The 26,695-nt window shown below is 46.0% G+C and overlaps 1 protein-coding gene across 2 annotated transcripts in view; it reads right to left on the bottom strand.

Moving 5' to 3' along the window:
• Nucleotides 1–21,793: 21,793 nt before the first annotated feature.
• OCRL (OCRL inositol polyphosphate-5-phosphatase) overlaps nucleotides 21,794–26,695 on the bottom strand; it is a 57,205-nt gene continuing 52,303 nt past the window's right edge. For both annotated transcript variants that reach the window (XM_032620314.1, XM_032620315.1), the window contains 4 exons: nucleotides 26,060–26,144; nucleotides 25,341–25,468; nucleotides 24,476–24,587; nucleotides 21,794–24,261 (listed from right to left, as the gene is read on the bottom strand). In XM_032620314.1, coding sequence (XP_032476205.1) covers nucleotides 24,137–24,261; nucleotides 24,476–24,587; nucleotides 25,341–25,468; nucleotides 26,060–26,144 — 450 coding nt within the window. In that variant the 3' untranslated portion in view covers nucleotides 21,794–24,136. The remainder of the gene's footprint in view (nucleotides 24,262–24,475; nucleotides 24,588–25,340; nucleotides 25,469–26,059; nucleotides 26,145–26,695) is intronic.

The raw sequence follows: 26,695 nt of genomic DNA, 5'->3' as shown, positions 1-26,695 counted from the left end.
GAAAATGAGAGGGACATATCAAACATCACACCCAGTCTCAGTTTGGGCCGTTTGCTCTGTGTCGGGTCCTCTAACTGCACCCCATCCCAACCACCACACGCATCGAGGTCAAGGGTCCTTGCTAAAACCTCCCTGAGAACCCCTGACCCCAGGAGCCAAGACATCCTGCAGCCCCCCGTCTGCAGCTCCTTCGCTTCCATACCTGCTTGGCTCTGCATTTTGGTCTCACCCCTTGTTCGCTCCAGCTAATCAGCCACGGGCTGATGCCTGGAGTCCAGCCAGGGCCGCTTTAGGCCTCTGTTCTTTGCCTCTCTCTGCTCCACGCTTCACAACGGCTGGCATGGGGTGCCCAGCCCAGGCCTCCATGGCTGACCAGGACAGATCTTTCCTGTCAGGGAAGAAAATCCCAAACATTTCCAGAAGGCCGCACGTTTCCCTAGCGGCTTTCTCACCCGCAGAAGACTGGGACCGGAATGGTGGCCTGGCTTCTCAGAGTTTCTTGTGAGCCGACGGTGCCTCCCAGTGGCCACACAGCATAGTGCAGGCTGAGGTGAGATGGGACACTGGTGTTTGGACGGGTTTCCAGGGAGATCTTTACACTCCCGACCTCTCCCCTGGCAGGGCACAGGGGTCCTGCCCCTGCTGGTGGCCACCCAGCAGGGGTTCTGTTGGCACCCCTCACGTGGCCTCTGGGGGCCCTGGTCTCTATTTTCCAGGGCCCAGGACTTTGGAGAAATGTGCAACTTATCGTGTGCCTCATGTGTGAAGTGGGAATAACAATAATATTCACCTCAAAGCTACATGACTTAGTACATGCTTTGTTGTTTTTATTAAGGTGAATACTTCTCAGAGTCTGAGATTGAGTCTCTGCAAGGATCTAGACACCAGCTCGGGTCTAAAGTGCCTCAAGGTCTCTCCCTTTCCCTTCCTCGCTGGGTCCTCCAGTTGTCCACTTGAAAAGTGAAACAGGAATCGTCCCATCTTTTCCATGGGCTGTGAGTCTCTCAGAATGAGGATCTCTGGAGGTTCTGTGGATCAGGGCGGGTTGTGGGGGGAGACCACGGTCATGGTCATCGAGTTGTGCAGTATCCCAGTTACCTTCCAGTAAATAATGAACAACAGCTTGCCTGACCTCTGGGGCTGAGGGGCTGTGGTCTGCCTGCGACATCAAGATATGCTCCGGAGGCGTCACCTTATGTCAGCCACCAGCCTATTCTATGCTAGACAGTTGCTTTAGTCCTACTTCCTGGTCGGCACTGAGAGATATGAATGTGGGAGGCCCAAGGTGGCCACCTTCTCTTCAGGCAAAGGGTCCACCTGCTGCAGACCAGCTCCGTCAATGTGAATTCCTTGCCATCACTGGGTTTCACAAGGCATCAGTCACCATTCGTGTCTCTGACCTGACCACCTGGCCAATGACCTCCTCAGGCAGGGGAAGAATTTCTCAGTCTCTGATGAGAAGCATTTGTCTTGGTTTAGGTGTGAAGTACGGATCCAGCTGTATGGTGTCCCAACATGGCTGATCAAAGCCTAAACACTAGAATCGCGCTCAACATGAGGGAGATGCTCATGCAGGGGGAAGCACGTGGGCACTGAGATTGAGGGAACAGCAGACTCATGACTCCCATGTATGTCACGCTCATCCGAGCAATGTGCTCATTGAGTGGTAGGGGGTGAAATCGCTTCACAAAACAGTGATTTTTACCTCTCTTTCTGGTCTGAGCACTTATATATTAATTCCTGCAAGTTAAACGCCATGTGATATGTACTTACCATCAGGGCCAAGCTCCAGGTTTGTGGGTGCTTTGCTAACGGGCCCCAGCCTCCAGAGGTGGTGGGCTCAGATCACCACAGTCTAGAGCACGGGTCAGCAAAATTTTTCTGTAAAGGGTCAGATTTACATATTTTAGACTTTGTGGGCCATGTGGTCTCTGTTGGCAGCCACAAAGCAGCCATAGACACCACGTAAAGAAGTGAGCATAACTATGTTCCAATAGAACTTTATTTGCAAAAACAGATGATGGGCTGGATTTGGTCCTTGGGCTATGTAGTTTGCCAACCCTTGAGCTCAAATGAGACATAATTCTATAAGACTTCTCCAGAGGTGAATTACAAATCAGTCACACAGGAGAGTGCCCTATGAAATATAGGGTCATCGAGGGTCTTCGTGGACATCTTAAATGGGCCTGTGTAGCTGGGTAGGTGGGCAGGGCATCTGGCTTGGGTCCCTCAACGGTATGTCCTGTGCCCATCCTCACAGAGCAGGCCATCTTGGCATTCTGGGTCTCCTAGACTGTAGTTGGATTAAGTCTAAATCTCAACCAGGTATGGGGATATATGTACACATATAGCTGATTCACTTTGTTATACAGCAGAAACTAACACATCATTGTAAAGCAATTATACTCCAATAAAGATGTTAAAAAAATAAATCTCAACCAGGACCATTGCACATAGGTAACTGCCCCTTGACTGTGCCAGACTGTTTGAGTTAGCTCACTGGCTGAAGCTAAGCACACCACTAGCCAACCCTGGGCCACCCCTCGCCCCGCCTGTCTAAGGAGAGAAGGGACGTGAGGATTGCCAGGGTGGGATGGTGCTGCCATTCAAGGAAGGCATAGGAAGAGGAGGTTTATGTGGTATGATGAGTTTGGTTTGGGGTGTATTGATTTTAAGACGGCTGTGGGACATCCCAGTGGACGTATCCAGCAGGTAGTTTCCTACAAGCATTCATATACCTAAATTCAACTCTGCTCACGCTGCTAAAGAAGAGACAAAACGACAAAGGAAAGTATTCTAGTGATTCTATCTCCCCTTCAGCCAAGCAAACGTGTTCTGGAATGCATGTGAGACGAAGAGGTGGGTTTGGTGGGTCTGCTGTTTCTTCAGCGGGTCTCAGTTCTTCCATGCCTGTCATAGTAGGACCATTTCCCTGGGCTGAGGATGGGCTGTGCATTTAAAGATGCCATTGTACATGGTGTGTGTGTGTGTGTGCGTGCAGGTGTGCGCGCGCGTGTGTGTACGTACACACGCATGAGCATGCCATGCTTTCTGGGAACATTATTTCACTTTGGGGGTATTTTTATGGGTATATTCAATTTTTGCCTAAAATTGACTGTAGAATATAGACCTGAATGGACTGTGACACCACTGTAAATAGAAGTAGAAGGTAGCGGGGAACAACACTGCTTCAGAGAGTCTGGGGATTCACTAGCTCGTAGGTGGCGGATGGAGGAGTGAGTGGGGTTTGCAGAGCGAGGCTAGAGAGTAAGGATGTGCTGTCATTTATAGGCGGGGCAGGGAGGATGCCGAATCTGCAATGGAGCCTGAGACCGAGCGGTGGGTGAGTTGGAAGGGAGTATTCCAGGAGAAGGGGTGGAATGCTGCTGAGAGGTGGGAGAAGGTGAGGACTGAGAAATGACCTTCGGCTTTGGCGACACAGAGGCTGCTGGTGACCTTGGTAAGAGCAGTGTCAGAGGGAGGGGCCAGGAAGCGGGGAGGGGTGAGTGAAGGTGAGAAAGTGGGCACAGAGGGTGAAGAGGACTCTTTCAAGAAGTGTGGCTGTCGGGGGCAGGGGGACAGATTGGTAAAGCAGAAAGGTTTCCATCCTTCAGCTGCAACTCCTTTGTATCATGTCATCTAGTTGGGGGGGGGGGTGAGATTAGGAATTCTGTCCATTTCTGCCAGCATCTCATTTGCCTCCAAGACCCTTGCTCGAGAGAGCCTAGTTTGCTAGGGCTGCCCTAACAAAGGACCCCAGACTGGATGATTAATTGTCTCATAGTCCTGGAGGCTGGAAGTCTGAGATCAAGGCTCCAGCAGGGTTGGTTCCTGCCGAGGCTGTGAGGGAGCATCTGTTCCAGGCTCTCCCCCAGCTTCCGGTCATCTGCTGGCCATCTTCGGCATTCCAGGGCTTGTCGATGCATCACCTGGATCTCCACTTTCATTTTCACATGGCGTTCTCCCTGTGTGTGTGTCTCTGTGTCCAAATTTCTCCCTTTTGTAAGGACATCGTTATGTGGGAGGAAGGCCCACCCTATTCCAGTGTGACCTCATCTTACCTAATTACATCTGCAATGACCCTATTTCCAAATAAGGTCACATTCACAGGTACCTGGGATTAGGACTCTAAAATATGAATTTGTTGGGGGGAGGTGCACAATTCAACTGAAAACCAGCCTTTTGGTCTCCTTTCTTTCCACTTCCTCTCCAATTTTCTGGCCAGAGATCATCCTGTTCCTCCCCATTCATGTCTCTGCATCCCCCTCCTCCGGCTGCCTCACCACCTCCATCCCTCCTTCCCAGCTGACCCCTCTGCAGATAAGATCTAACTCCTCAGCTTGCAGTGACCAATTTACCTCCCCACTCTTGGGACCTTAACACCTCACTTACACCAATGGACACATCATCCAAACAGAAAATTAACAAGGAAACACAAGCTTTAAATGACACAATAGGCCAGATAGATTTAATTGATATTTATAGGACATTCCATCCAAAAATAGCAGATTACACTTTCTTCTCAAGTGCACACGGAACATTCTCCAGGATAGATCACATCTTGGGTCACAAATCAAGTCTCAGTAAATTTAAGAAAATTGAAATCATATCAAGCTTCTTTTCTGACCACAATGCAAGAGATTAGAAATCACTTACGGGGAAAAAATGTAAAAAACACAAACACATGGAGGTTAAAGAATACGTTACTAAATAACCAAGAGATCACTGAAGAAATAAAAAAAAATACCTAGAGACAAGTGACAATGAAAACACGACGATCCAGAACCTATGGGATGCAGCAAAAGCAGTTCTAAGAGGGAAGATTATAGCTATACAAGCCTACCTCAAGAAAAAACAAACATCTCAAATAAACAATCTAACCTTACACCTAAAGGAACTAGAGAAAGAAGATCAAACAAAACCCAAAGTTAGCAGAAGGAAAGAAATCATAAAGATCAGAGCAGAAATAAATGAAATAGAAACAAAGAAAACAATAGCAAAGATCAATAAAACTAAAAGATGGTTCTTTGAGAAGATAAACATAATTGATAAACCATTAGCCAGGCTCATCAAGAAAAAAAGGGGGAAGACTCAAATCAATAAAATGAGAAATGAAAAAGGAGAAGTTACAACAGACTCCGCAGAAATACAAAGCATACTAAGAGACTACTACCAGCAACTCTATGCCAAGAAAATGGACAACCTGGAAGAAATGGACAAATTCTTAGAAAGGTATAACCTTCCAAGACTGAACCAGGAAGAAATAGAAAATATGAACAGACCAATCACAAGTAATGAAATTGAAACTGTGATTAAAAATCTTCCAACAAACAAAAGTCCAGGATCAGATGGCTTCACAGGTGAATTCTATCAAATATTTCAAGAAGAGCTAACACCCATCCTTCTCAAACTCTTACAAAAAATTGCAGAGGAAGGAACACTCCCAAACTCATTCTACGAGGCCACCATCACCCTGATACCAAAACCAGACAAAGATCCTACAAAAAAAGAAAATTACAGACCAATATCACTGCTGAATATAGATGCAAAAATCCTCAACAAAATACTAGCAAACAAAATCCAGCAACACATTAAAAGGATCATACACCATGATCAAATGGGATTTATCCCAGGGATGCAAGGATTCTTCAATATATGCAAATCAATCAATGTGATACACCATATTAACCAACTGAAGAATAAAAACCATATGATCATCTCAATAGATGCAGAAAAAGCTTTTAACAAAATTCAACACCCATTTATGATAAAAACTCTCCAGAAAATGGGCATAGAGGGAACCTACCTCAACATAATAAAGGGCATATACGACAAACCCACAGCAAACATCATTCTCAGTGGTGAAAAACTGAAAGCATTTCCTCTAAGATCAGGAACAAGACAAGGATGTCCACTGTCGGCACTATTATTCAACATAGTTTTGGAAGTCCTAGCCACGGCAATCAGAGAAGAAAAAGAAATAAAAGGAATACAAATTGGAAAAGAAGAAGTAAAACTGTCACTGTTTGCAGACGACATGATACTATACACAGAGAATCCTAAAGATGCCACCAGAAAACTACTAGAGCTAATCAATGAATTTGGTAAAGTTGCAGGATACCAAATTAATGCACAGAAATCTCTTGCATTCCTAGACACTAATGATGAAAAATCTGAAAGAGAAATTAAGGAAACACTCCCATTTACCATTGCAGCAAAAAGAATAAAATACCTAGAAGTAAACCTACCTAGGGAGACAAAAGACCTGTATGCAGAAAACTATAAGACACTGTTTAAAGAAATTAAAGATGATACCAACAAATGGAGAGATATACCATGTTCTTGGATTGGAAGAATCAATATTGTGAAAATGACTATATTACCCAAAGCAATCTACAAATTCAATGTAATCCCTATCAAATTACCAATGGCATTTTTTACAAAACTAGAACAAAAAATCTTAAAATTTGTATGGAGGCACAGAAGACCCCGAATAGCCAAAGCAGTCTTGAGGGAAAAAAACGGAGCTGGAGGAATCAGACTCCCTGACTTCAGACTATACTACAAAGCTACAGTAATCAAGACAATATGGTACTGGCACAAAAACAGAAATATAGATCAATGGAACAGGATAGAAAGCCCAGAGATAAACCCACGCACCTGTGGTCAACTAATCTATGACAAAGGAGGCAAGGGTATACAATGGAGAAAAGACAGTCTCTTCAATAAGTGGTGCTGGGAAAACTGGACAGCTATATGTAAAAGAATGAAAGTAGAACACTTCCTAACCCCATACACAAAAATAAACTCAAAATGGATTAGAGACCTAAATGTAAGTCCGGACACTATAAAACTCTTAGAGGAAAATATAGGAAGAACATTCTTTGACATAAATCACAGCAAGATCTTTTTTTTTTTTTTTTTTTTTTTTGCAGTATGCAGGCCTCTCACTGTTGTGGCCTCTCCCGTTGCGGAACACAGCCTCCGGATGCGCAGGCTCAGCGGCCATGGCTTACGGGCCTAGCCGCTCCGCGGCATGTGGGATCTTCCCGGACCGGGGCACGAACCCGTGTCCCCTGCATCGGCAGGTGGACTCTCAACCACTGCGCCACCAGGGAAGCCCAAGATCGTCTTTGATACACCCCCTAGAGTAATGGAAGTAAAAACAAAAATAAACAAATGGGACCTAATGAAACTTAAAAGCTTTTGCAAAGCAAAGGAAACTAAAAACAAGACGAAAAGACAACCCTCAGAATGGGAAAAAATATTCGCAAATGAATCAACGGACAAAGAATTAATCTCTAAAATATATAAACAGCGCATGAAGCTCAATAACAGAAAAAGAAACAACCCAATCCAAAAATGGGCAGAAGACCTAAATAGACATTTCTCCAAAGAAGACATACAGATGGCCAAGAAGCACATGAAAAGCTGCTCAACATCACTAATTATTAGAGAAATGCAAATCAAAACCTCACACCAGTTAGAATAGGCATCATCAGAAAATCTACAAACAACAAGTGCTGGAAAGAGTATGGAGAAAAGGGTACCCTCTTGCACTGTTGGTGGGAATGTAAATTGATACAGCCACTATGGAGAACAGTATGGAGGTTCCTTAAAAAACTAAAAATAGAATTACCATATGACCCAGCAATCCCACTACTGGGCATATACCCAGAGAAAACCATAATTCAAAAAGACACATGCACTCCAATGTTCGCTGCTGTGCTATTTACAATAGCCAGGTCATGGAAGCAACCTAAATGCCCATTGACAGATGAATGGATAAAGAAGATGTGGTACATATATACAATGGAATATTGCTCAGCCATAAAAAGGAACGAAATTGGATCATTTGTAGAGATGTGGATGGATCTAGAGACTGTCATACGGAGTGAAGTAAGTCAGAAAGAGAAAAACAAATATTGTATATTAATGAATATATGTGGAACCTAGAAAAATGGTACAGATGAACTGGTTTGCAGGGCAGAAAGAGAGACACAGATGTAGAGAACAAATGTATGGACACCAAGGGGGAAAGCAGTGGGGGATGGGGGTGGTGGTGGGATGAATTGGGGGATTAGGATTGACATGTATACACTGATGTGTATAAAATGGATGACTAATAAGAACCTGCTGTATATAAAAAAAATTATCTCCCCACTCTCAATTAAAATTTCTAAATAACTGGGAAGAGGGACGGGGAAGGAGGCAAGAGAGGAAAAATGCTATTTAATTCCACCTGATTTTCAGCCAAAGGGAGGGCTGACAGCTTCATGGACTTTAGATGATTACAATCCAGTCTTGAAAAGATGTTTTGGACTTCCCTGGTGGTGCAGTGCTTAAGAATCCGCCTGCCAATACAGGGGACACGGGTTCGAGCTCTGATCTGGGAAGATCCTGTATGCTGTGGAGCAACTAAGCCCGTGAGTCACAACTACTGAGTCTGAGCTCTAGAGCCCACGAGCCACAACTACTGATCCGACGTGCCACAACTACTGAAGCCCGTGCGCTCTAGAGCCCGTGCTCTCCAATAGGCGAGGCCACCGCAATGAAATCTTGCATGCAGCAATGAAGACCCAATGCAGCCAAAAAAGAGAAAAAAGATGTTTTTGTTGATTTTTCATGCCATAAGTAAGAGCTTATAAGAATAGTCAATCAAACTCCTGAAAATAGAAAGAAATGATCAGGAAACGAGAAAAGTCACTGTAGCTTTAAATACCTGTTTTACAACTGTGAACAGTCATTCTCTGCCATCTACTGGCCACAGCTACAATCGGTAAATGATCCTTGCTCTTTGGAGCCAGGGCCCCCGTTAGAGGTAGAGGAGTGGCCCTGGATCACTGAATGGTCCTTGCAAGTGTCTTTGTGCGTGGACATGGCTTAGAGTGACATGTCTCGTGGAGCCCCAAGGCCCACAGTCAAGATGGGACCCTGGCCGGCCAGGGAGCCCCACAGCTGCCTGGTGGTGTTCTGGTCTGAAGTGCCAGAAGCCAGAGGAGAGAAGGCTGCAGATTCGAAGGACAGAGCAGACCTGGGATGCGAGGGAGCAGCGAGGCCCTCTCCAGCCGCCTACAGCGTGCCTGAACAGGACACTGTGTTCATTCATCCGACATACAGACGTGTCTTTCTTTTATGAAATAATGTTTTCTTTAATCTTTCTCTGATATAAAAAGTAATGCATGCTCATTATAAAACATTTACATGTACCAAACAAGTACAAAAGTAAGGTTGGCACCAGAGGGTGACTTGGGGGGGCTTTACCGTAATCTCCATCAGCACCCGAAAACTCACTGCAAATATATACGCAGTTTAAGGAAAAACTCTGCTTGCTGTGCAGAGCAGCTTGCAGTTCAAGAGAAAGTCCCTGGCCTTTCTTTCAATGGCTTCTAAAGCTTCCTTTATAGACTTCCTGGAGGGTCTGCTGCCTGCAGTGCTACCACCTAGGGGTGACTGCTGTCTACCATTTTTGTGCCTGTGTGTTACCTTTTTAAAATGTATTTTTTATTGAGATACAATTAACATATGACAGTATTAGTTTCAGGTGTACAACATAATGATTCGAGGTTTGTATATATTGTGAAATGATCACCACAATAAGTCAAGTTAACATCCATTGCTGCACACGAGACTTCCCTGGCGGTCCAGTGGTTAAGATTCTGCACTTCCACTGCAGGGGGCCCGGGTTCGACCCCTGGTTGGGAAACTAAGATCCCACAAGCCACGGCCTAAAAAAAAAAGTCCATCGCCGTACAGCGTTGCATTTTTCTGTGTGTGTGATAAGAACTTTTAAGACCTAGTCTCTTAGCAACTTTCAAATATACAATGCAGTATTGCTAGCTATAGTCATCACGCTGTACATTACATGTCTTATCTTTATGTATTATCTTTAAATCTGATTTTTTTAAATTTAGGACATTCGGTACATACCTGCTTATATCTCGTTTTCCACTCAATGTTACCTCTTTGCATTTTTCCATGTCACCATTCCTCTGCAACGTTATTTGTAAAGGCTGCATAGTATTTTATCCATAAAAATCTGCAATGTGTTGACCTACCTTCCAGTTAGGAAGGCTATGTAGCTTGTTTCCAGTTTTTTGCCCTAACGGATGATGCTGGGATGAACCTCTGTGGACTTCTGCCTCTGTGCTCCTCTAGGATCATTTCCAAAAATCGGAATTACTACTATGAACGCTTCCAGGCTCTTGATACACATTGCCATATTGCCCCTAGCAAGGTGATGCTCATTTACCCTTTGACAAGCAGCAGACATGCTTCTTTTCCTTCGCCTTTGCCAGCACTGGAGTTATAAATGACATACGCTACTGGATGCCAGGCAGTAGACTACGTGCTAGAAACACCATAGCAAGGAAAGTTAAAAAAAGAACGTGGTCTCTGCCTCCACAGAGTTCCTGACTTGGTGGGAGAGAGCGACCTTGATCAAATAATGAATGTATAATTACAAACTGGGATGAGTGCTCTGGGGGAGAGGAAAGGGTGTGAGGAGAGCTTAGCACAGGAGGAGCTGGCTTTGGCGTGAGAGCGGGCAGAGAGAAGTCAAGGACAGAAGTCCCATGTGGCTGAAGCCAAGAGAATGGGGGCAGCAGGACGTGGGAGGGGGCTAGAGTCAGTGACACTCAGACCCACTGGGCTTTGTAGGTCCCGGGAAGAATTCCGGAGAGCCACTAAAAGTTTTAAACAGAAGGGTGGTGGTGTGGTCAAATTTGCCTTTTGAGAATCACTTTTTCATTTGTTTTTGGCTGTGCTGCGTGGCATGTGGGGTCTTAGTTCCCCGACCATGGATGGAACCCGCGCCCCCTGCAGTGGAAGCGTGGAGTCTTAACCACCGGACTGCCAGGGAAGTCCTGAGAATCACTTTTTTTAAATTAAAAAATGTTTACATTGTGGTAAAAAAAACCTAACAGAAAATTTGTCACTGTTGGTTAATTTTTTTCCTGCCCCTTTGAGTGGTTAATTTTTAAGTATACGGTCCAGTAGTGTGCAACAGATCCCCAAAATGTATTCATCCTGCAAAACTGAACCTCTATCCTCATTAAACAACTTCCCATTTCTCCCTCCCCTCAGCCCCTGGCCGCTACCATTGTACTTTCCGTGTCTATAAATCTGACTACTCTAGGTGCCTCATGTAAGTGTAATTATGCAGGTTTGTCTTTTTGAGACTGGCTTACTTCCTCAAGCTTAATTCATATTGTACCATGTGTCAGAATTTCCTTCTTTTTAAAGGCTGAATAATATTCCACTGCATGTATATACCATGTCTTTTTTCTTCATTCATCTGCCGGTGCATCCTTGGGTTGCTTCTGTGTTTTGGCTCTTGTGAATAATGGGGGTGCAAATATCCCTTTAACTCCTCGTTTTCAATTCTTTTGGGTCTATTCCCAGAAATGGGATTGCTGGACCATATGGTAGCTCTATTTTTAAATTTTTGAGTAACTTTCAGATTCGCTTTTAGGAAGCAAATTCAGCAAGGCTGATTCTGTTGCCTACAAAGCAATAAAAAATAGTACTGTACAGCTGCTGAAAGCTATTATCTTCTCGGACTAAATTAATATAATTTACTAGGTACATACACACACGTGAATTCCTCCAAAGGTAATAGAGCTCAGTATGAATAATTAAATGTGTACACATTTCGGGAACACCCACTTTATACAGACTTGTGTCTTTAAGTGCTTTGAGGGACAATATTTGTTAACCAAATATCGTTGAGCACTTGGTGTCTGTGAGGCATTGTGGGGAAATGCAAAAGCTTCTAGTGGCAACAACACCCTTTGTTGTGTGGTGTTTTAAAAATAGTGGTACCAAGGGAAGGTTCTAAGTGTTCAGGGGAGGCCTGAGTCGTGGGGAAAGGCTACCAGGAGGAGGTGACATTTGGGTGTGATAGGGTTTGGGCAGGTGGAGTGGTAGGGGCTGGACCAGGCGGCTGGCACAAGCATGAGAAGGTCAAGAGAGGGACATTCTGGGGCAGAGGTGGGTGGAAGAGACCGAGAGCTTTAATGCCAGGTTGAATTGGTACTTCTGTGGTAAGCGGGGGTGAGGGGCCTGGAGTGGGTATGATTAGGGGAATGACATCAAAGCAGTGCATTGGAAAGGTAAGTCTGGCAGTGATGTGTGTAGGATAGACAGAAAGGGAGAACTACTGGCAGCTGAGAAGTTAGTTAGACAGGGATTAGGAGGGCTACCCCAGGACTGAAGTAATGAGGGTTTGAATTCAGTGGCAAGGAGGGGCCGGATGGAGGGGACTGTGAACGACTTGATCTTGGCCTCTCTTCTGTGGATGTCCCATAACACCTTTTCTCCCTTCTCCTCCCCTCTCCTCCTTCCCTCTTTCCTTTCGCCCTCTCTCCTTCTTTTCAAAAAAATATTACATATCTCTTATCTTATGATGACCAGTCTTACTCATTTTGGTTTCCTTCCGAACCTTGCATACCGGCGTACACTTAGCAGGTGGTTGATTAATATTTGTTGTTTGCCGTTGGTGACTGGTTAGAAGTAGAGCAGGTGCCAAAAATAACCAGGGACTCAAACCTGGGTGATGGAAGACGGCAGGATGCCAGGGGAAGCTGGGCAGCGTCAATGTCAGGGTCAATCTGAGCTACTGGCAGCTTAGGCAGCTGACTTGAAATCTTGGGAGGTAGCTACAAGAGAGAGAAATTTTAAGAAGCATCCCCACCTTCACCCTCACTCCAGCTGGGGCATGCTATGCGGCTGCTTCCCACTAACTCTCTATTTTGCACCCTAATTCTTTCTTAACTTTCTCCGTTCCATTTTGTTTTCGCTTTCTGGACTTCCTTTAGTTAGATGTAGTACCTCTTGGAACGCACCCCTAGTTTTTGTCCTTTCGCTCCCATTTTTTCACCTCCTGTTTGGCTGTATTTTCTAGAAGACGGTCTCGACTGTATCTTCCAATACTTGTAAGGAAGTTTTGACCTATGACCTCACGTTGCTGCCCCTTATAATGCAGACCCTCAGTAGGGAGGAAGGAGAGAAATGATACTGGATATGGAGCCAGCCTGGCGGGCCGCACTTTTGTATCTTTGTTTATATCCCATATCTCATTCCTAGTGTTATTCGCGCCTTCTTCTTTTCCTTGATGAAATCTTTAAAAAAAAAAAATCATTTGCAGGGGCTGAACTGGCAGATTGCGATGGACATATACACACTTCTATATATAAAACAGGTAACTAATAAAGACCTAATGTATAGCACAGGGCCCTCTACTCCATACTCTGTCATGGCCTATACGGGAAAAGAATCTAAAGAAGAGTGGATATATATATATATATATATATATATACACACGTATAACTGACTCACTTTGCTGTACCCCTGAAACTAACACAATATTGTACATCAACTACAGTCCAAAAAAAATGGTTTAAAACTCATTTTGGCTTCCTTGATTCTTTGTCTTCATTTCTACTGTGCTTATTATTCTTTCCTTGTAATTCCTTTATCTTTGCTTATTATGAAATCTTTTTGTTGATTTCCTTATTTTTTCTCCATACGTCAAGCACAGAAATTTCTGAAAACATAGACAACAATAAAGAGTTAACAAAAGGCATAACGGCCAGTAATATTTTAGTGTAAGCGTAATTTTGGTGTAAGCACTCTTCTGTGCATATACATGCCCAACGCACACACAGACATCTCTTTTTGGAAGAAAAAGTCTAATATTAAATATAGTTTCGTAGTTGTCTTTTACCTTTCATTTGACATTCCGTTGTGAACCGTCTCTCGTGTCAAATGCAGAGCTCCGACGTTTTCTTAAGCAGTCAAGAAAAACCTTTACCCCAAAGAAATCACACTCAGAGCCTCGAGGAGCAGAAGACGTGTAGTCAGGGTCCCGGGTAGACGCCCACTGGAAGCGGGCTTCGGCCCACGTTGGGCGTGAATCTCGGGGGCGGGGACTCAGCCTTCATTTGCATAACCAGAATGAAATGCGATACATGTTCAAGTGAAAGCCATAGTTTTCCTTTAAAGCTATTATTTCAAAGAATGAGACTTCAGTCACTTAAACGGAAAGAAGTGTTGCAAGCTCTTGACCCGAGCTTACGTTCACCCTCACTGTACAAGGGGTCCAATCTCCCTGGCATTGTCTCCCGAGGCTGCCCACCCCGGATCCCCTCATGCTTATTCCTCAGCACGTGTGAATCTTCTGTTTAGAAGATTCGCCTGCTGCGGACTAAAGCAAGTGAGCGAACATAATTTTTGGAGGCCTTGCGGAAATACGCAGGGCTGATGTGTGTGTGAAAATAGACCTAACGAGAAAGCTTGTTGTTCGGCCAACTCGTCAGCGCTGCCACTCCCGGAGCATGGACTCAGGGTTCATTCTGCTTTCGTTTGGCTTTCTTACGAAGGTATTTCTGCGTGGGTCTACCACCTGGGAAGCAAGGGGCTCGTCGGCCGCCCGGAAGCACTCTGCGAGCCGCAACCGCGACCCGGTGAAACCGGAATTAAGTAAAAGCCTGAGCAGAAGTTGTCAGCGACGCAGGCCTTACAATGACGCCTTTGTGTCGGAAGCGCCCCGGGGTTCGGGAGGTGCACTTCTCGCGGTGTTAGTACTGGCTTTCGTGGTTTTAAATCTCCCGAGTCCGATTCTCCGTGTAAGGTCGTCTTCTTCACGTGGAAGGTTATGTAGATAGGTGAATTCGTTCTTTGGTTTCCTGTTGTCTTCCGCAAGATGTAATGTTTGCGACCCCCACAGATGTTCTCGCGATACTGTGGGTGCTGCTGTTCGGTGGGCCTCTCGCCTCATCACGGACTGCTGTATTTCCGTTTTCTGTTGATAGACGTTCAGCTTGAGTGCAGCCTCAGGCCCTCTGAACACTATGAGAGATGTTCTTGCACGTCCCACCTAGTGCTACGAGGGACATGGCCTTCGATTTAGCTTCCATTTTACTAAGTAGTGGTGATTTTCTTCCTAAGTAGTCATACCATTTTAGACTTCCTATGAGAGAAACTGATCAAAGTGTGTATTTCACTTTTCATCTCTCTGATGCCAATTGTTGCTTTTTCGTCCAAAGAGATTGTAGCAGGGTACACTCGCCAGCACTATATCAACATTATGTTGTTTTTCACATGCTGAGCAACTCCTGCTGTTTTCAGGCCTTTAGAATTTTTTTTAAAAGAAATAAATTTATGTATTTCTGGCTGCATTGGGTCTTCGTTGCGGTGCGCGGTCTTCTCCTTCTGGTGGCTTCCCTTGTGGCGGAGCTGTGGCTCTCGGCGCGCGGGCTTCAGCAGTGGTGGCCTGTGGGCTCTAGAGTGCAGGCTCAGTAGTTGTGGCGCACAGGCTTAGCTGCTCCGGGGCATGTGGGATCTTCCCAGACCAGGGCACGAACCTGTGTCCCTCGCATTGGCAGGTGGATTCTTAAGCACTGCGCCACCAGGGAAGTCCCTCAGGCTTTCACAAGTTTTGACCATCTGGTAGGTATCAAATCCGTCGTTTAAAGCGTCGGCATAGAATTGCACTGTGTGGATGAGCCATCACTTGTTCTAATCAAGGCATGTAGATAGTTTCCAATTTTTCTATTTTATAATCAAAGCAGTGGTTGTCCAATTACTTACTTAGAATAAATTCCAGGAGTGGAAATGCTGGACTCAAGGTCCCACACATGAAAATTTTTGATCCGTATTACCCAGCTGCCATTCGGCAAGCTTGTACAAGTTTATATTGCCATCTGCAGTATTTGCGTGCCTTTCCCCCCATACCCGTTTCAAAAGCAGCTTTAAAAAAAAAATCTAAGTGATGTATATACCTAATTTTAAAGGTCAAATGACGCAAGGCTTTCAGGAGAGCGAAACCCCAAACTGCTTTTCCCCATCCCAATTCCCACTTCCCAGAAACCACCATTTTACATCCTTAGCCGTTTCATCTGTCTGCTTCTCTATCTCATAATACGCTTCTACTGCTCTTTCTTGGTTTTGTTTTAAACTGTGGCAGACTCAGCTTGTTGCCCACCCTGATACCAATTTCTTCCTCAGCCTTCAAAGGTAGGTCAGAATTCCTGAGCCTTTCCAGGGTTCTGAAGCATCCCTCGCATCGGCAGACGGACTCTCAACCGCTGCGCCACCAGGGAAGTCCTGGCAGGCGGATTCTTAACCACTGCACCACCAGGGAAGCCCTGCTCTCCCCCTTTTGTCAGTATGAATTTATCATTTTTCGTTTTATTCCTTTACTGTCATTTAGTGGGGTTTTGTGGATGGCGTGGGGATAAATGGATGTATTTAACCTACCATTTTCCACCTGAATTCCCAAGATCCTGTAGATTTTATTTTTTATTTTTTTATTGTGATTTTTAATTTTTGCCGCGCCACCCAGCTTGCGGGATCTCAGTTCCCTGATGAGGGATGGAACCCGTGCCCCCTGAAGTGGAAGCTCAGAGTCCCAACCACCGGACGGCCAGGGAATTCCCGATAATGTAGATTTTAGAAAAATGAAAAGAAACCCTTTGAAAACGATTCGAATAGTATCTATTTTACTAAGGCCCCTCTGAAAATAGGATAACACTGGGGACACGGGATGGACCTTAAACCACATGCAATCCCACCCTTTTATTTTTCGAAGGACGCAGCCGAGCGCCCCCTCGTGGAGTATGTTGCCCAAGCCAGTCTGACTTGTCCCTCGGGCCTCTTTGCCCTGGGCCCAGAGCTTCACCATCCTGGCGGTCCACCCAGGGACTCGGGGAGTTTCTAAAAATCCCATGCCCAGCACTCCACCCTGGGCCAATTAAATGATTCTCTCAGGGTGTGGGGATTGGGTATCAGCGTTGTTTAAGCTCTCAAGTGGTTCTCAAGTGCAGGATCACTGTCCTAGGCCAAGAAACTCACTGGTTTAGCCCACCGGTAACAGCACGGTAATATTTGGGCAATAAGACGTCCAGCCCGTGCTCTTGTTATGCAATTACTTTTGTGTGTTGTCCAGATTCGGAATGGTGTCTACTTTCATGCCTTAATTTCACAAGCCTGTATTCTGTTAATTTGATTAACAAAGAACACTTTATGCTAACTTTGCTGGCGGCATTAATATCGCATTCCCCTGTGCCGCACTCCTTTAGCAGAGGCATACGATTTAGCTTAGTCCTCACATCACATTTATACCCTCCAGTAAGTCTTCATGAGAGAGTGAAAACTGTCGAGTGATGCGGCCACTTTTCTCTCTCTGGGTTTTTGCATTGTCGGAGTGCAGCAATGGCAGAGAATTTTATGCACTTAATGGCTATTGTTGTGAATATAATGTGGATACTTCAGTCGTAGTCACCAAAATGCCATTATGATGAACTGATCTAATATCTCTATTTATTAAGTCACAGGCTGGGTTCCAACCCGCCCCCCCCCCCCACCACCTCCAGCGTGATTGAGAACAGGCTTAATTCCTAGAGGGGCTCGTCAGCCTCGCTGAGTTTTAGTTCTGGCCTGCAGATAGCGTAGTCATCACTCATTATGGTTATCAGAGGAAACCAAGATGGATCAAGATATATCATCAGTAGTGGAGGAGGGGAAAATCCAACAGGTTTATAGTAAAGGATGTGCTGAGGGGACTTCCTCATGGTCACGCCCCAGTGGCTGTTTTTCAGAACACAAATTTTGGTCTGCAGTCATATTCTGGTCTGCCACTAGCCATGTACCAAGTTAGGTAGTGTCTCTGAGCCTCTGTTTTTTTTTCACCTGTGGAAGTGGGATAACGTGGTACCGTATACGGTGGTTTTCAAGGCTAAAGGTGAGGTTAAGTGTATTCGTACAGCACCTGGGATGAATGATAGCTATAGTTATTTGTTATTATTACTATTATTAGGATTTGGAGAGGGAGCATAAATCATATGACTCCCAAATAAAGCCGTCATGCCTTCCTGCTGCACAGCGAATAAAAGGCAGCCTCCTTCCCTGGGCTCTGTACGTGATCAGGTCCCTGCCTGCCTCTTGCCCAGCACGCCTCCTACCCCAAACTGTGTTTTGCCTGGCTGTTCCCTGAACTCGGCAAGCTCCTTTGCTGCCTTAGGGCCTTTGCATTTGCTGTTTCCTTTTTTTGGAAGGTTTTTTTGCCAGATCTTGTGCAGCTAGGTTTTCTGTGGGACAGGTGGGTGTATATACTGTGTATTCTTCATTCAAATCAAGATACGGGATCTTTTGCCTTCCTGAGATTTAGGTCTCAGCTCAAACATCACCACCTGAAAGCAACCATCGCTGACGAAGTCCCCTTGCCGTGCCCTCTGGCATATCACCCTGCTTTATTTTCTCCAGAGCTCTCATCATGATCTCCAGTTACCTTGTGCACGGTTTATTTTTATGTCTGTCTACCCCCATCCCGCCCCACCCTCCTAGAGAAAGCACTGAGAGAGCAGCCACTTTACTGTTTAATTCTATATCCTCAGTACCTTGAACAGCATCTGGTGCACAGGAGACACTCAACAAATACTTGAATGAATAGTTGATGTAGAAGATGCAAAAGGAGGGGTGATGGTGACAGAAGCATGGCCAATGAGGGTGGGAGGAGGTGGGGAGGAGGACCACTTACTTCCAAGACAGGCGGGAAGGGGGAGGGATGAGGGGAAGCTGGAGACATTTTTATATGCAGCGCAGGGCTTCGAGAGGGCTGCTTCGGCTGACCGCTTAGACATTTTCACAAACGAAAGGGTGCAGTTACATGCTGGGGGCTGAAGGGCAGCGGAAGAGGGGTCTGGCTTTTGAGGCTAGTAGAGGGTTTTGGAATAATTATACTAGCTGCCATTTAGTTAGCAGTTATGCACCAGGCACTGTTCCAAGCCCTTTAAACATATTAGCTCATTCCATCTCTTGACAATTCTATGAGGAAAGGTACTATCATTACTTCCATTTTAAGATCTGGAAATTGAGGTCCAGAGAAGTCAATTAACTTTTTCCCAAGGTCAGACATCTAAGATGTAGCAGAGCTGGGATTTGAACCCAGGCTGTCTGGCTGGTGGAGACTGTGTGAAGAACCACTACAATTCCCTGCCTCCCTGGTCGCTGAGGTGCGGGTCTATGAAGGGTCAGCTAGAGATGAAGAGGAGGACTGTGGAATGAATGGTGCATGGCAGGCCCAGGGGCAGCCAGCCAGCCAGCATGCTGTGCCAGGAACCCAGGAATGGGAGCAAAGAGAGTGAATGGGTCGGGAGACGTGGGTGGTTGTGACTCAGGATTAAGCATGGCAAAGACGGAGGCTGAGGCATTCTGAAGTGCGTGAGGGAACGGGTTTCTGGGGAGAGAAAACAGCATGTGCAAAGGCCCTGAGGTGGGAAAGAGCTTAGCTCATTGGGAGGAGTGAATGGACAGTGTCAGAGTACAGTCGCAGGGGGCGGGGGAGGGTGACTGGTAGGCATTCAAACAGTCCAAGGTGGAGCCTAGGCATTGGTATTGTGTAAAGTACCCCAGGTTATGCAGCCAGAGTTGAGAACCACTGATTTAGACCTATTTCCAGGTGATACTAGTTTGGGGCTCACACTTTGAGAAACATGCTCTAGATGATTCTAATGAGTAGCCAAGGTTGAGAACCATTCACTGAACAGCACAGAGCCATGGCTTCAAAGTGTGACTGAGGAACAGGCAAGGCCCTGGTCTCCTCTCAGGGAACCGGGGCATGGGAGTAGCTTCCACAGGACCGAGGCGAGGGAGAAGGGAGCATTGGTTGGGAAAGAATGAACTTGGGTGAGGAGCAGCAAAGGTGGAAACTAGAGGGGGGCTTTATCCAAGGGGCAGGCGGAGGAAGAAGGGCTAGAAACCTGGCACTGAGGCCAGGGCACAGTGGTGCAGGAAGGAGCGAAAGGAGGCTGATGGGGAGAGGGGGGGGACGGGCAGAACTGCAGGTGGGGCTCCCGAGGTTCAAGGCTCACACCAGACAGCTGTTCCATGCTGGTGATGGCAGCTCATTATTCATCGTTTAGTTTACACTTCACCCCCCCTCTCCAAAAGATGGGTGGCCAAACTCTGAAATACGGAAGTATGGAAGGTGACGCGATGGTGTGTGGTGGGGGAAGGGGGACAGGCTGAGCACGGGGTCAGAATTTACTGAGCTGACAAGGTTGTCAACATCAAGTGAGGTCCCGAAAGCCTAGGGCAGTGCGGCAGAGCCAGGGTCATATACCGTATCGTGCGGAGCTGGGGGGAGCGGAGACTGGTTAACATCTACCCAGCACCCACTACGTGCCCGATAGCGTGCTTGCACTTCCTTTCTTTCTCATTTAATAATTCAAGGCCTGGTGGGCCATGGGAAAGTTTGGATTTTCTTCTTAAATGCGCTGGGAAGTCACTGGAGGGTTTTTAAGAGGGAAGTGATGAGAGTGATGTAGTTAGGTCATATAAGATCAGTACTATGCCCACTCCATTTGATAGGCCAGGAAACTAGAAGTTAGCTAGTCCAGGACCATGCGTAAGGAGGCGGTGGCAGAACCCAGATTGAAACCACGCCCCCTCTAAGATAAAGCAATTCGGGCAAAATGTTAACAGTTGGTGAGCACAGGTAGGGGTCCAGGGTGTTCACTGTTCCCTTCTTTCAACTTTTCTATATGTTTGAAAAATTTTGTAAAAAAATTAGAAAAAAGAACCAGGTCTAACTCCAAAGCTGAAGCTCTTTTTTTCCCACTATGCCATGCCATGTCACTAACCTAAATGACGTTAAGTCACTCATTGTCCCCTCTGAGCCTGACTTTGCCCATCAGAACGGGATTGGATCAGATCACCACCAAGGTTCTCTCCCTAACATTTCATGGTGATCTCGCCATGGCAGCATGTAGCTTTAGATCATTAGGCTACACTAAGAGCCAGGTCTTCAACCTGCCCTGCGGTCAGGAAAGCCCTCACGGGTCTCCTGTAACAGCAGCCAGGGATGTGGTTTCTAACCTCTGGGAAGGCAGTCACTGAGGCTGCTCTGCGACACCGCCCGCTGCTGTGTACAAACTGCTGGCCGTCAGTCTCCGTCCACTGGGGGGGAATCACTCGCAAAAGGAAACACCTTCTTCTGCCAAGGCTTCGGGTGGGGCTAGAAAAACCGTTCATGACGACACTGAATCAGCACATGCACCAGGGTCAAGTTCACAGTCAAAGGGGCTGTAAGAGGCCCTGGTTGTCAAGCAGCCTCCAGGCAAGGCCTCTTCGGTCTCGAAGGGAAAGGAATCAGAACGCCCAAATCCATACTGGAGATCTGCGGTGGCAGGGCAATAAGCACCATGCTCCAATTAGGGATCTCCTCTTAAAGTCTCAGAGTTCAGATTAGAGCCAAAAAAGAAAAAGCACAATTAAATTTATGGACTTTGTCACCCCAAGAGGTAATATAAGTTCAAAACTGATTTTTCAAAAGTTGCAAAATGAATTACGTGAAAACGGGCTCTTTGGGAGGCATGTCTACACTACTGAGGCTATGTTGCCAAGGCCAACTGGGTTCTCCCAAAATGTGGACAGCGAAGTTTGTCAGATTCCTGGGGCTGGCGCGATCATGGATCTGACCCAGTGTGACATTTATGGGCATATTAAGAATCAACATCTTTTCTCCTAACAGTGTTATTTTGTTGCCTGAATCCCTAGGGTCAAAACAAGAATCCTTGGCTGGCCTCTGAAAGCACTGTGACTGCTTTATTAACCTCTGAAAATATGTGGCTTCTTCTCCTCTCCAAGGGCAAATATGCTGAGAATTCTTACCATATTTCCCTGTAAGACAGGAAATGACAGTCCAGGCGTAGCGGTGGGGACTGCAGCGCAGTCAAGTGGGACCCAGTGACATAAGCCTCCCTCCTCAGTTCTTCCTAAGATCACACTTTGGTTTTTCACACAACATATATTTATTCAGAAAAAAAATTTGCAATAAATTATAATAAAAAAGATGACATGAAATACAGAATCCCACTAGCAGCTTTGCCTAGTGACCAAGACATTTGGGGGAAATACAACAAACAATTACAGAATAAGAATCAGGAAACAGTGAAAGGGAGACTAATAGCAACATCACCACGTGGGGTTGAACTGCTTCTTCCCTAAAAACGATAGATTCAGAGTCCTTCCCTACCAGCTGGATCTAAACTCCTTACTTCAGAGGCGCTAGGAAATAGTACATGAGAGGTACTCAGGAGTTAGAGGGTGGGGCTGGAGTAGGCACAGCAGGGAAGCAGATTTCTTATGTCTGCTCTATTTCTTGTCCCCCCTCCCTAGAGATTGTCTAAGACCCTCAACCCTGTGTACATCCCAGGACCAGAGCTGGAAGGAAGGTTGAGGCAGTAAAGCAACTGAGCGCATCTGCCTTCTGGAGAGTGAGCCGGATGCCGCACACAGCCCCACTAACCACATCCCTGACCACCTGAAGGCCCCAGGTGGCAGGAGACTGGGAAATGTGTCTAGGACAGGCATTTCCCTTTGTGTTATGACCCTGCCCCTGCTTCTATCATCTGCCTCTCCAGCGATCCCTTTCTGGACTAGTGGAGATGACAACACTGTTCTTCTGCTCAGTCTGCCATTAACTAAGTTCAACACCCAGCCCCTGGCCTAACAGATCTGCAGCTATTTGGCAACCAATAACTTGACTCCTACTTCTGTAATTCCCAATCAGGAGAGGCTTTAGCCAGAATATCACAGGATACATACCTTTTCTTCCCCCAAAGGACTCAACACATAAGACATGGGGGAATTGGAGAACCACTCATGGCGGTGCTTCCGCAGCTCTCTCCTTTGATGCTCTAGAAGAGTCAATGCCCAAGACCACACACAGAGCCTATACATGAGGCTCCTGGGATTTCATGTGAACATGTGACAATGAGTCAACTCAGGGTGGTTTTAATGAAAGAAAACCAGGAGGAAGCTAACTGCATCAGGCAGTTTTACAGTCAGTGGCTGGTGGCTGGTTTGCCAACCAACACAGATTAGTTTTTTTAAAAAAGGGCTGCCCCGCAGGAGCTTGAGTAAATGACAAGCTCAGAAGGTTGTCTTGGGCGGGAGAGAAGGTGCTTGGTTCATCCTACTGCACAGTCTCTTTTACACAGCACTGGAGAAGGTGACTGGGAGCTAAGGGCAGCTGGTTGTAGAGCCCAGAATCAGTCCTGATGAGGGAGTGGGTGACATCTGCCCCTGGTACTTCAGAAGACCGGAGAGGGGGGTTCTAAGGGTTATCCTCAATGCCCCTGCTGGGGGAAGGAGCAGTTTCTACAGAGAGGCCCACTTGAGGTGCAGCCTCTCTTTTTGACTGTGGTACAAGTGTTGCTCTGGAGGTGGATTTCTAAGTGGGGGATGGGCCCCACAGACACCCTGGATTGGTTCACATGTAAAATTTGAATAAGAACCAAAATGGATGGTAGGAAGCAGGACCTGTTGAGCATGAATATTCTCACTCTTGAAACACTCAAAGTGCTTCCACTCTGACTGTGATTCTCTCACATCAATGAGATGTCATCTCTAACAGTCCCTAACATTCTGCTACTTAGTGTGGTCTGAGACAAGAGAATATGGTTCCACCCATTGCAGATCCATAATAGGCCAATGTTAGAGAAATGTACAGATGCCATTGTAGTAGAGATGCACAAATGCATGTAACAACCACATGGAGATGGTTAACTCACTTTTGGAGACACCCAAGGAGTCACTAAGCTTCACCCAGACTTCTTTTGACATGATAGTATTAGCAGAGTAGGGAGCAAAGGGGGTGATACGGGGAGGGGGTGGGGCCAAAGTGCTTTAGACGAAGGACTACAGACAAGTCTGAGCTACAGCAAGTAGTGCTTGTAGGCCTAGAATGGGAACATCTCAGAGTTTAGGCCTCAGGTGCTAAGGACAATCACGACAGCTGGGCAGGAGGGCAACAAACACATCCCCAGGTAAAGGAGTGTAAATACAGATTTCTTTGCCTTACAAAGAGAGAACAGAAAAACACCAAAATATGGTAACTTTGGCTTGGCAATATAAGTCTAAAAGTATCTTGCTGCGTAGGGTATGGTAAGGGAGGGATTAGGAAACTCGCTTCCTTTCGCACTAGAAACAGAACTTTTTCATGCCAACAGCCTCAAAATTCTGCAACAGACCCTTCCTGTGGCATATCTTTTCAAATCATTCTGAAATACTTGGTGCCCAAGATCTTCCGCCTCTAGAATCTCGTAGAGTAGTAAGAGGAAAAGGTTTATTATTAGTCTTCATCACTCCCAAGCAGAAAACTCAGAAGGAACTGGGTAGCACGCTGGCGGTCACTTGGAGTCTGTCTTGCCATAAGGTTGGGTGGAGGCCTTAGGAGGAGGCTAGTGAAGAGAGTAGCTAGAGGGCAAGAGAAAGAAAAGGGGAAAACCCTTGGTCAGACACAACCTAAGCAAAGCCTCAGGGATGGGGTCTGGGGGGGCCAGGGGATGAGGTCAGTGGGAGGAAGTGACTGCCGCAGGCCTGGACACTAGGGAGGGAATACACGTGTGCACCGTACACGGACCGTCCTGACCAACGCCCCCGTGTGGCCATTCTTAGGAAGTGCTCTTACCGATCATGTTGGCGCTGACGTTGTTGTACTCAGTGAATTTTAACAGTTCTCGAAGGAATGCCATCAAGTAACGAAAAACATTTCTATGGCATCCTGGAAGCTGGGAAATCACCTGTTTTTTAAAAAAGGGGGTGGGCAGTGAGGATAACAGGTGGAAGAAGGGAGTAAGAAGAGCTCACAGCTGCCATAAAAGTAGTTTATAATCCAACCCTTACAGGACTCCTCCTTTATTTACTCATGACCAATATAGTACCTGTCAAATGATAACTCCTGAGGCAGAATGCTCATCCTGTTTGGCCCCTGTCCACTCAATAAGCAGGTCACGCAGTTATCACACATTCGCATGCACGCCCTGCCTCAGGAGCAGACGGGTGTTAGCCTGGTCTTTTCCCATCTCCCTAGGCAGGTGGCTGTGGTTTTCTCTGCAATGCCATTGAGCATGGGTGGCAGCACCTCCCGATACTCACTAGTCTGATTCAGAGGTATTCTCAGCTATTGTGCATCAAAATCATTTCAAGATTAAAAACAAACACCAAGAAGACAAAAAGAAAGGCTCACAAGTGTCACCCACCCTTCCTGGGCATGTCATCCAGAATCCCATGTACGATCTGTTTCACTAATCTTACCCCAGAGTAGAGGTATCCACCCTACTCAATAGGTCAACTGGAAAAGGGTGGCAAATATAATAGGAAATAACACAACCTAAAATTTAAGGGTCCCAACTCTCAATGCTGGTGCCCTGCCATGAACAACAGATCCAGACCCATCCTATCCATAGCTGGATGCCCAGCTGGTTTGGTAAAAATCAATGATTTCTCTGTGGGGGAACATGCCTCAAACACACTCTCAGAGCAATAAAATTCACCTGTCGGCAGATCCGGGGATCCTGAGCGGAGTCCAGGCATCGCTGATAGAGCTCATAACAGATGACAGGCTCTGGCAGGGCTTCCAGGAAAATGAGCAGTGCCTCAGCCACTGAGTGATTACTGCCAGCTGGATTGGCTCCCGTCAAGGGAAAGAGGCTCCAAGGAAAAGGCCACACTTAGACCCGATTTTCTCCCTTCCTCAAGCTCCCTCAGGGATGGTTTCCTTCCTCTTATTCAGAGCACCCTTATCCTAATTGGGGTTTGATATTTTATTGGTCCAGGTATGCTGCAGCTGAGTTGTTACAGAATTGATCAAAGACTCTTGGGAGGTTTGGCCCAACTTGAAAGTCAAGGGAATGTGGCCTGTAGAATGACAGTTCACACTGGAAACTAGTCACCACCGTTTCCCATCCTCCTCCCTGTCCTGGTGACAGGAGTGATCATTGGCTTAAAGCAGAACAGCCCCATGGCTGTGGGTCCTATGTCCCATGCTAATTAAAAGTCGCCATTATCTAACCCTTGATTCCTTTTAGTAAGAGTCTGATAAGGAGAGAGGTCGAAAGTTCCTGAGAGGAATTAACTGTATAGTCAATGATTACCTTATAATAAAAGACAGCTACAAAGAAAATAAAGATGGAAAAAAAAATCAAATGTAGGTGGGAAGAAGAGTTTGGGCAAGTACACATCCAGCTTCCCAAGCCTTTGTCGAAAAGGATACGGATTGTCTTGGGAATGCTGGTATCCAGACAATCAATGATCTGCTGTAACTCCTCCTGCATTCCAGGGGTTTGGAACAGGTCCTCCTACCAAAGAGGTCACAATGAATGGAACACAGCAAAATGATCAGCACTAAGGTTCTGACGATCACGCAGGGATCAGGGGAGCAGCAGGAAGCAAAGGGCAGGGTGAGGTGCATATTCGTGATTAGGAACACGAATATGTTCCTAATATATAAAAGGTGTGACAATGGCCCCTTTTCCCTTTATCATCTCTATAATCCGTCTGAAATTTTATTTCAAACTAGAAAATTATCTTCAGAGGTTTCAGCCTGTACCTGATATGGCAGGGGACTAGAGGACTCCATGGGGAGACCAGGTGTTCCCACTTCTAGCCTCCTGACAAGTAGAAGGCAGAATCCAAACATGGAACCACATTCAAATACCAATACACAGAATGCTAGGGTAGGAGTAAAAGGGCATGTCCATACCAAACCCTGCCTTCAAGTTCTTCACTTTTCCATAGGTAAGACAACATTATCTTTCAATTTAATCCCATTTTCTTTTTTGGAAGAATGGGTTAGGGGTGGCAGGTATTTTAGATAGGATTGAAAAGTGAGGACCAAATTAAAGAAATG

This window comes from Phocoena sinus, chromosome X (genome assembly GCF_008692025.1).
Source record: "Phocoena sinus isolate mPhoSin1 chromosome X, mPhoSin1.pri, whole genome shotgun sequence".
In the NCBI taxonomy this organism is placed as follows: Eukaryota; Metazoa; Chordata; class Mammalia; order Artiodactyla; family Phocoenidae; genus Phocoena; species Phocoena sinus.
The sequence above is the reverse complement of the archived record's forward strand: the minus strand, read 5'-3'. Positions and strand labels throughout refer to the sequence as shown.